We start from the raw sequence: 11,163 nt of genomic DNA, 5'->3' as shown, positions 1-11,163 counted from the left end.
TCTCTCTCTCTCTCTCTCTCTCTCTCTCTCTCTCTCTCTCTCTCACTTATTTATTTTCTGGATAGCTTTGACATTGTAAACCACAGACGATTTGGAGCCTGGCATCGAAAGGAGGTGTTCTCCAACTTTTTTTTTTTTTCTCTCTCTCTCCCTTGCTTGAAGAAGTTGACTACTACAGGAGGGAATCTGAAAATCTGAAAAAATGACGGGAGCAAAGAGGAAAAAGAGAAGCGTGCTGTGGGGCAAGTTGCACACTCCCCACCGAGAAGACATTAAGCAGTGGTGTAAGAGGCGCCTACCTATCTTGGAATGGGCACCGCAGTACAATCTGAAGGAAAACCTGCTTCCAGACACTGTGTCTGGGATAATGTTGGCAGTTCAACAGGTGGCACAAGGTAAGTGTGCGTTTGGGTTTACAGTCTTGTGCAGAGTAGATGTTACTTTGCTTCTTGGATGGGGGTTATGTTTGAGGGGTGACAGTTTAGCTAGTGAAGCAGACTTAATAAAATGGATATTAATTTTAGGAAAATAAGCAGAGTAGATGTTTCTGTGTGTGATTTTCCTAATTGCTTTTAAAATTACTTGGCTTTTTACCTACCCCTGGCTAGGAGTTAAGCAATTAAGCAGTAACCCTTGAATGGAATTACATATTTTGCAATGTTAAATTTCATATTGGTTCAGAGTAATGGATCAGTGATTGTAAAAAATGAGCTTTTATAATTTCACTGTGCTGACATAATTTCCCACCTTCATCAAATCAAGCTATAAAACATTTCCTGTTCTGAATACAATTGCTCATGAGCCCAATTAGCAGCACACAGTTACAGTTACCTGCCGTAGCCATGGGACTTGCAGAGAACAAAGCTTTTTGTGCATAAAGGAGGCTTATTGCCAAGATCACTACTTGCAAAGCGAATCCTGCATCCTCAGAGCTTGTGTGGACTGCACTGTGTGTGTTTAATTCTGACGTGCAGTCCCTACAGAACTCGTGTCTCAGTGAGAAATATAACATGCTAAAACGTCCCCAGAACAGATTTTAAAAAATGACACTCGTATGTGTGTGTGTGTGTGTGTGTGTGTGTGTGTGCGCGCGCGCGCATGCATGTGTGTGTATGTGTACCTCCTTTCCTTAAAGGTATGTCCACACGAGTTTTGGCTGATTCAGGTAGTAATGTTCTACCTGTAGCCAGAAAAGGAACTGATTTCTCAACTTCCCAGCTTTAAAGCTTTGGACCAGCTTTCTTGGCAAAGACTCCTAGTGATTATATTTCCATGCAGTCTCACTACCTCCCTGGCTTTAACTATTATTTCTTCTGTTCAATTATAAGTATGCTTTTAATGAAATTATTCTGTAGCTGGAACAAACTGGTTTGTGAATTTGTGTTTTCAGTCTGATTAGGAACATCTGCATGGGGGGGGGGGGTTAAGGTCCACAGTGCTATCTTTATGGAATACAATTTTACTGCTTAACTCTGCGTTGTATTTTTAATGACCATCTTGCCAATAGCAAAAGTATAGCAATCTTTAAAAAATAAAAAAAGTAATAGCAGACCTGGGCATCCCCTGCCTTTCTTTTATTTGACTTTAAATTACAGATGAAACATCCTATGTCATTTGAAAATTTAGCTGATGGGCTTAAGCAAGTTTTCTGTCCCCAGATGTTTAGTTTCACCATATCCCACAAATTTATTTTGCTGTTATTTAATATAAAATAAAAGTGGAATAATTACGATTTTAGCAGTAGTTGTCTTTTTATGTTTGAAAAGCACCCAGTGACCAAGAACACCCGGGAATGCGATACCGCTAGCTCCCTTAGGCTCGCCATTAGGATATGGCTTTTGTGTAAGCCTTTGGTACTTAGTTTGGTTTAGCTTTTGGGAGACTTTAATGATCATGCATTACATTGATTAGGAAGAAGTACATTGATAAGCTGATGAGAAGCACTTACTTAGCCTGGTTCCATGAGAAGTTTGGATCCGGTCACATGTTCTATATGCGGACAATTACACTGCTAGGAAGACTCTTGGTGTTTTTTCTGTTGTCAGGAAAGATGAATTCTTGCAAAGGGCTTTTTCAAATATGCATTTCTAATTCTTTTTCAATCTCTTCTATTGAAAAGAGTTCAAAGGTAAAACATATATTGTAAGGGGCCCACTATTTAAGAGAATCCAGAGTTAACATTGCCTTGCCATTGGAGCCTTAAAGCAGTCAGTTTCTCAGGCCCTCATACCTGAGAAGCAGAGGAGTCAGAACTCCTCCACTTCCAAAGCCAACATGCTCAACATTTTCATTTTATTCTCTATACAGCCAAAATCATCAGACCTTTTGTAATACCAATGTTATTTGTAATAGGAGAGGTTTTGGAAAAGTTGACTGTCTGTCTCTGCAAATAAGGTCTATCTTCAAGTTTCATCTCTGAGGTTTTGAGTCAAAGTAGAAGTGACAGGAAAAGCTGTCCCACCTAGGGGAACAAGCAGACAGTGACTCCCTGCTGCTGTATGTTGATGCTTGGTATCACCCCTAGTATAAAGGGGACTTAGAAGGTAGAAGGAATAAAGCTTGTGCTTCTACCACAATGTGAACAATAGAAACAGATCCTTTTTAACTACTACTGATATGTGAAGCAATGCTCTGAATTCAATGTCTTCAGGATCTATAGGTCCTGAAAATAGATACAGTTCTACTAGAAACCACTCTTGCTTTCTCTGTCTTTAGAAATGAATTTAAAATCAAGCTAATGAAAAGTATCCTGAGTGATAAAGTGTGAGATAGGTGTTATTCATTAAAAACAATTTATTATTTATTTTATTTATGTGTGTACTGTAGTACTGTAGCTAACTTCAGACACACCAGCAGAGGGTATCTGATCCTATTATGATGGTTGTGAGCTACCATGTGGCTGTTGGGACTTGAACTCAGGATCTCTGGAAAAGCAGTCAGTGCTCTTAACCACTGAGCCAACTCTCCAACCTTGTGTTATTCATTTTTATATACACCTGACTCCTATGTCACAGTTCCTCTGACCTGTTCTTATAGATCCTTCTGATTTTATCTCCCTCCTATTTATTTGGTCTTCTCTTCTAAAGAACCTGTGTAGATTTTGCCTCCTCTGCTTCCAATCAGACATCTCAGAGACTTTTATCATATATTCCAATCTTAGACACTCCAACCTTAGCCCCATCCTTAAAATCACTGTAGACAATATCATCTGCATAAAGGATTTGGCCACTATCACTAGCTAAGGATGCTTTCTTTTCAATCTGAGAACCATCTATTAATCCACACCAACCTAGACTCTTCTCAAGCACAGCAGATGTTGGAGCACACCCTATCACAATGGAACTGGTCCAGAAGCCCAACACAGGGAACATTTGATCTTCTAAGACCAGCACACTAGATAATGTCACCATTCTAACATCATCCTACAGTGAGTAGTAACAATAGGAAATTTTACGCACAAATATACAATGTTGCCAATAGATCTCTTGGCATATATACCAGAAAGGGAGTCAAAGAGTCTAAGTAATTTGCCTGAAGCCACATAAAAGATAAGTGTTCGAGAATGTTTGACCTCAAATAACCTGGCTCCAGAGTACCCTGCTTGCTTTTGTACCCAGCCTTCTCTCAGAGCAAGTCATGCTTGGCATTCTGACCTTCCCCACACCCTCACCTTCAACTCCTACTGTAAGACAGCCTCCAGGTTCTTCCCTTTTGTTTTGGTCCTCTAGTTATTGTGATGAGTTTGTGACTTCTGGGAAAATACCACAGACTCAATCCAGCTATAATTAAAGGATGTATTGATTGATTAGCTGCTAGCAGAATGATCATTCTCTGAGGCAATTTTGAGATTGCTGCCAAGGAGGGGTATGGGGATGGACTTTCAAAGGGGAAAACACATGAAGACCTTCAATCTCTATGCAAGCCAAGCAAAACCTGTTCATTTCTGCCAAGATACACTGTTAAGGCAACTCAAAACAATCTTTCGGTATCTGTGTAAGCAAGTTACAAAAGAAAAAAAAAAGCAGTTAGTCATATATGTATCAAGAAGACAGTTATGTCTGTACATTTTCCCGTGGGTATCACTCAGGGTTACTGGGAACTTATCTTCCAAGGACTCAAGTCAGAGACAAGTGGTGAGTATGAAGATGGATGCCTAACATAAAATGGAGTTTCTTTAGCCATAACATTATCTTTTCAACAAAGATAATGAAGAGTAGCCTTGCTTCATGTCCTTGCTACTCTTTAATGGACTAAATTACTTAAATCATTTTCTGTGGCTATCCATTGTCTGTTTTGCATCCTGTAGATCTTCTGTTACACTGCTGTCATTACAACAACAACAACAACAATAATAATCTGACCATATTGCTTCCCTGTGCATAATTTTTGATGTTCTTCTTTCTATTTCTGCTAAAATAAAAAAAAATCTACTCACTCAGAACATCTCACTAAATGGTTAATCATCTGGACCTCACAAAAGGAGCACTAAAGGAGCTCTCTCCTCTGAGAATCCCTCTCAGTCTCCTGTGAGGAGGCATGTTTTCCTCCTCCTCCTCCTCCTCCCTTTGTCCTTTCTACATATCTCTGTGATAGGCTCTATTTAATTCATGGCATTGTAAACCTCTGATACAGTGCTTTCCACAGTCTGTAGACTCTGAAAACAAAGACAGTGTTCTCCTCTCTGTATATTGCCTAGCACAGGGGAGTAGTTTTTAAGTAAATATTGAAAGATTTAAGGCATTCCCCAAGCTATCGGTTGTCCCACTGTGGCATGTGGACACTGTAGGAAAGATGTTGAATTCAATTTAAATCTTATGCCTTAAAAATAAATGTAAGAAATATACCAACAGTAAAGGCATAAAATGTGAGTAACTGGGACTGTCTTTCTTCCCTTTCTTGTATCCTTCCAGACAGATCTGTTAAAGTTTTTCTCAAGCAGTGTCAATTATTTAATTTTTTTCAAAACAATCTTTTTGCTAATTCTTTGTGAACTTCATACAGTGTATTTTGATCATGTCTATGTCTATTTCTTCCTCCAAGCTTTCCCCAAATACCTCTTCCCCAATTTCAACTTTCTCCATCTCTTTCTATTTCTCTCTCCTTCCTTCCTTCCTTCCTTCCTTCCTTCCTTCCTTCCTTCCTTCCTTCCTTCCTTCCTTCCTTCCTTCCTTCCTTCCTTCCTTCCTTCCTTCCTTCCTTCCTTCCTTCCTTTCTTCCTTCCTTCCCTCCTTCCTTTTCTCTCACTCTTCAGTCTCCCAAGTCCAGTTGTTTTGGCTGACCACTCCTGGGTGTGAGGCCTGTGTCAAATAATGCTAATTTTATTGTCTGACCAGGACTAACAAGATGGGCAGCTTATATAAAAATTCAAACTCTTAAAGAGAGGGAGAATGTGACAATACAGTCCTACATCCCCATGTGAAGGAGCTATTCCTCACTGTACTCCGACAGGGTAGTTCTTTATTTTTCTTTATTTCTTCCTTTTTTACCTTTAATTAGATATTTTCTTTATTTACATTTCAAATTGTATCCCCTTTCTTCATTTCCTCTTCGACCCCCGCCCCCATTTCCCTCCCTCTGCTCACTAACTCACCTACTCCTGCTCCCCTGTCCTGGCGTTCCCCTACACTGGTGTATTGAGCCTTTACAAGACCAAGGGCCTCTCCACTCCTTGATGTCCCACAAGGCCATCCTCTATTACATATGCAACTGAAACTTTGAGTCCCACCTTGTGTATTCTTTGGTTGGTGGTTTAGTCCTTGGGAGCTCTGGGGGGCGGGGGGGATACTGGTTAGTTCATATTGTTGTTCCTCCTATGGGGCTGCAAACCCCTTCAGCTCCTTGGGTCCTTTCTCTAGCTCCTTCATTGGAGTCCCTGTGCTTAGTCCAATGAATGACTGTGAGCCTCTTTTTCTGTATTTGTCAGGCACTGGCAGATCCTCTCAGGAGACAACTATATTAGGCTCCTGACAGCAAGACTTGTTGGCATCCACAATAGTGTCTGGGTTTAATGTCTGTATATGGGATGGCTCCCCAGGTGGGACAGTCACTAGATGACCTCTAAGAAGGACTGAAGTATCTACACTGTGGTCTTCCTTTTTTTTTTTTTTTTTCTCCAAGACATGGTTTCTCTGTGTAATCTTGGCTGTCCTGTAACTCATTCTGTAGACCATGCTGGCCTCGAACTCAGAAATCCACCTGCCTCTGCCTCCCAAGTGCTGGGATTAAAGACGTGTGCCACCACACCCGGCCGTGGTCTTCCTTCTTGAGCTTCATGTGGTCTGTGAATTGTATCTTGGGTATCCCAAACTTCTGGGCTAATATTCATTTAACAGTGAGTGCATACCATGTGTGTTCTTTTGTGATTGGGTTACCTCACTCAAGATGATATTTTCTAGTTCCATCCATGTACCTAAGAACTTCATGAATTCATTGTTTTAGTAGCTGAGTAGTACTCCATTGTGTAAATGTGCCACATTTTCTGTATCCATTTCTCTGTTGAAGGCCATCTGGGTTATTTTCAGCTTCTGCCTATTATAAATAAGGCTGCTATGAGCATAGTGGAGCATGTGTCCTTATTACATGTTGGAGCATCTTGTGGGTTTATGCCCAGGAGTGGTATAGCTGGGTCCTCGGGTAGTACTATGCCTTATTTATTCTTTTATTTCAGAGTCCAGACTTTATCCTCTTCCTGGTCCACCCCTGACTGTTCCACATTCCATACCTCCCCACCCCTGCCCTATCTCCACATGGATGCCTCTCCCCCCTTCCCCCACCAGGCCTTCCAACTCCCTGGGGCCTCCAGTCTCTTTACAGTTAGATGCACCGTCTCTGACTGAGTCCAGATCCGGCAGTCCTCTCCTGTATATGTGTTGGGGGCCCCATATCAGGTGGTGTATGCTGTCCAGTGTCTGAGAGATCTCAGGGGTCCAGTTTAGTTGAAACTGCTGGTCTTACTATAGAGTTGCTCTCCTCCTCAGCTTCTTGCAGCTTTTCCCTAATTCAACCACAGGGATCAGCAGCTTCTGTCCATTGGTTGGGTGCAAATATCTGCACCTGACTCTTTCAGCTGCTCCTTCAGTGGGCAGTCATGATAGATCCCTTTTTGTGAGCACTCCATAACCTCAGTAATAGTGTCAGGCCTTAGGGCCTCCCCTTGAGCTGGATCCCAATTTGGGCCTGTCACTGGACCTCCTTTTCCTCAGGCTTTCCTCCATTTTCGTCCCTGCAGTTCTATCAGACAGGAACAATTATGGTTCAGAGGTTTTGACCAGTACTATGATGTGGCAACCTCATCCCTCCACTTAATGCCCTGTCTTTCTGCTGGAGGCGGGCTCTACAAGTTCCCTCTCCCCACTGTAGGGAATTTCATCTAAGGTCCTTCCCTTTGAGACCCTGAGAGTCTCTCACCACCCAGGCCTCTGGTACATTCTGAAGAATCCCCCACCTCCTACCTCCCAAGGTTGCCAGTTTCCACTCTTTCTGCTGGCACTCAGGGCTTCATTCTTGTTCCCCCACCCAATACCTGATCATGTTCCCCTCTTCCCTGCCCTGTCCCCTTTCCCACCCAGATCCCTCCCTCCTTCCTTCTTTCCCTCCTCCTGTGATTGCTTTCTTTTCTCTCCCAAGTGGGACTGAGGCGTTCTCACTTGGGCCCCTGGGCTTGTTAACTAACCTTTCTGAGTTCTGTGGATTGTATCCTGGATATTCTGTATATTTTTCGTTCATATCCACTTGTTCATGAGCACATGCCACGCATGCCCTTTTGGGTCTGAGTTACCTCACTCAGGTTGCCTTCTCTTAGAGGGAGAATGTGGCAACACAGTCCTACATCCCCATGTGAAGCAGCTATTCCTCACTGCACTCTGGCAGGTAGTTCTTAAGTCTGCCATTCACTCACCCACTGGCACAGTCCCAGCATTCCCACCACCTGCTCCCCCCAGGCAGCTAGGTTTGTTTCCTCTGCCAAGGAACTTCCCTCATGTCTGTGGCAAAATGCTTTGAACCAACCCTTAAATAAAACATTCATAGGGGTATTATATAGACTTAGGTTCTTAAACGACATCGATGGAAACTGAAGGCTTGGGAATTAGGCCAATATATTCCTATATTGATCACGTCTTCCTTATCTTATACATTTTTGTTGCTTATCTTTCAGAAGGCAAGGAGAGATCCCACAGGTTTTACCAGATTTCTTCCCCTTCTCCTCCTCCTCCTCCTTCCTCCTCCTCCTTCTTCTTCCTCTTTCTCCTTCCTCCTCCTCTTCCTTCTTCCTCCTCCTCCTCCTTCCTCCTCCTCCTCCTCCTCCTTCTTCTTCCTCCTCCTCCTTCTTCCTCCTTCCTCCTCCTCTTCCTCTTCCTCCTCTTCCTCTTTTTCTTCCTCTTCTTCTTGATGTTCCACTCTTTTTATTAAAATTTAATTTTATTTTTAGTTCATTTTTTGCACTCCATATTCCATTCCCTGCCCCTTCCCTCCCACCCTCCAACTGTTCCACATCTCACACCTTCTCCCCACCACACCCCATCTCCACATGGATGTCCCCACCCTCCACTCCATCTGACCTCTAAACTCTCTGGGGCCTCCAGTCTCTTGAGGGTTAGGTGCATCATCTCTGAATGAACATAGACATGGAAGTCCTCTACTGTATGTGTGTTGGGGGCCTCATATCAACTGGTTGTATGCTGTCTGTTTGGTGGTCCAGTGTTTGAAAGATCTTGGGGGTTCAGATTAATTAAGACTGCTGGTCTTCCTATAGGATCACCTTTCTCCTCAGCTTCTTTTGGCCTTTCTTAATGTCTTAGTCAGGGTTTCTATTCCTGCCCAAACATCATGACCAAGAAACAAGTTGGGGAGGAAGGCATTTATTCAGCTTACACTTCTATACTGCTGTTCATCACCAAGGAAGTCAGGACTAGAACTCAAGCAGGTCAGAAAGCAGGAGCTGATGCAGAGGCCATAGAGAGATGTTCTTTACTGGCTTGCTTCCCCTGGCTTGCTCAGCCCGCTCTCTTATAGAACCAAGACTACCAGCCCAGAGTGGCCCCACCCACAAGGGGCCTTTCCCCCTTGATCACTAATTGAGAAAATGCCTTACAGTTGGATCTCATAGAGGCACTTCCCCAACTGAAGCTCCTTTCTCTGTGATAATTCCAGCCTGTGTCAAGTTGGCACAAAACTAGCCAATACACCTAATTCAACAACAGAGGTCAGCTGCTTCTGTGCATTGTTTGGGTGCAAATATCTGCATCTGACTCTTTCAGCTGCATGTTGAGTCTTTCAGAGGGCAATCATGATAGGTCCCTTTTTGTGAGCGCTCCATAGCCTCAGTAATAGTGTCAGGCCTTAGGACCTCCCCTTGACATGGATCCCACTTTGGGCCTGTCACTGGAACTTCTTTTCCTGAGGCTTCTCTCCATTTCCATCCCTGTAATTCTTTCAGACCGAAACAATTATGGTCAGAGGTGTGACTGTGGGATGGCAGCCCCATCCCTCACTTGATGTCCTGTCTTTCAGATTTCTTAAGGGTGAATTGCCTCTCACCAATATAAAACTAAACACTGATGTATTCATTTCAAAGAAGAAAAAGCAAAATAAATTTTATGTCCTTATTTCACCACAATAAAATATTTTCTGGAAACTTCTTGCAGGTGTAAAATAGTTTTCAAATTCAGGAGCTTTGTTATTTATTTCTGTTACCAGGCAAGAACTACTCATTAAGGCAGTGTTCATTAATGGATGCTAAGAAAGCCTGTTATAGCTTGTGTTTTGTTGTTATAATAACAGATACATAGATTTTGTATTGCTACCAAATGCCTTTTATAGATAAGCAGATATCTGTAGTGACTACAAGCCACTGGAATTGTTATCCACATGACTGGCAAGCCAGTAGGTGTAACACTGGTCTGCAGTATATGTTGCTTCCATTCTAGCCTGTATGGCTAGTATGGAGTGACTGCGACATGGAAAGTCAGGCACAAGAGAAGAAGCAAACTTAGAGTGCATCACTTATCCTGTAAGAACCACAGCTAATGAGAATGGATGCAGGACTGTTTAGCTTGTACTTGAGGGACCATCTATAGTTTTCCCCCCCAACCCATGAAAGCCTGAGGCTGTAAACAATCACCTGATGTTTGTATCACAATGTTTTGGGTGACAAAACAAAGATGAATAGTCCTAATAATTATGGAGACTAAATGGCAGCACCAGTACTAAGACAGATACCTGGAAGCCAAGCTTCATTGTACTCCCAAGATGAGGCAGATTTCATGTGGGATGAGAAGTGGAAATTCTTGAATCCTCCTACACTGGAAAGATTAACAACTCATCTGGGGATTCTCCCTAACATGTCTCTGCTTCAGGAACACAGCATCCTAGCATTAGTGATACATTTCTAACTCAGCTCCCTGAATTGTGATGTCTACCTGCTAGAAATCCCTCTTCATGAATAATGACACCCAGGTACTCCCAAGGAAGTCTCAAGCATAGTGTCTGTGTCCTCTTAAAAATTCTACAGAGGACCCACCACAGAAGATCTAGTGATACTTTGCCAGCTTCTCCCTCTCCACCCTTTCCCCCGTCCCATGTCTTACTCCCAAATGATAGCTCCAGATTTCATTTAGCACTTCTGACTTCATTTTTCCTCAGTGTAAAGTAATGATTATCCAGATATTAAAGGATCACTACTAAGGCAGTTCTTTCAAAAATGTTTAAAACTATATGCATGAAAGAGCCAGGACTTTCCTTGGTAGGTGTTGAAAATGTGACACAATTTGCAATAATTGTACTAAGTTGAGGACCAAGGACAATGGCGTTTGTAGCCTTTACTATATAAATATGGCATTCATCCTTGATGCTTTTAGTACCTGTACCTTACCTTTGCTTAGAGGAAGAAAGCTTAATTTCATTTTCAGTACATGTAGGCTAAGTGAGATCTTACTTCTGGCTTTAGTAATAAAGTCCATTTTTATCAGAGGCCTGATTGTATCTAGAGTAGACTCTCTCCTTTGTGGGCCAATTGGTACCACACTGAGTGCTGAGAGTTTAAAAATGCTGGTATCTGGATATCATCTTAACTATATGATGTTTTCACAGAGGTGGTACCTGGGCCTAGAGACACTGCCTGAATGATGGCTCTCTGTCCCTCCCCTCCCCTCCCCTCCCCTCCCC

General features: G+C 42.6%; 1 protein-coding gene across 8 annotated transcripts in view; it reads left to right on the top strand.

The window, feature by feature from the left end:
• Slc26a7 (solute carrier family 26 member 7) overlaps positions 1 to 11,163 on the top strand; it is a 121,699-nt gene that overhangs the window by 300 nt on the left and 110,236 nt on the right. For 5 of the 8 annotated variants that reach the window (XR_003836456.1, XM_029476362.1, XM_029476361.1 and 2 more), the window contains exon 2: positions 163 to 395. Coding sequence is in view for 7 of the 8 variants with exons in the window: in XM_029476362.1 (XP_029332222.1) it covers positions 203 to 395 (193 nt within the window). In the remaining variant the exon portion in view is untranslated. Of the gene's footprint in view, positions 1 to 65; positions 396 to 11,163 lie in introns of all 8 variants that reach the window. The other 3 variants (XM_029476360.1, XM_029476359.1, XM_029476363.1) reach the window with 3 other exon arrangements.

This window comes from Mus caroli, chromosome 4 (assembly GCF_900094665.2).
Source record: "Mus caroli chromosome 4, CAROLI_EIJ_v1.1, whole genome shotgun sequence".
Lineage (NCBI taxonomy): Eukaryota > Metazoa > Chordata > Mammalia > Rodentia > Muridae > Mus > Mus caroli.
The sequence above is the reverse complement of the archived record's forward strand: the minus strand, read 5'-3'. Positions and strand labels throughout refer to the sequence as shown.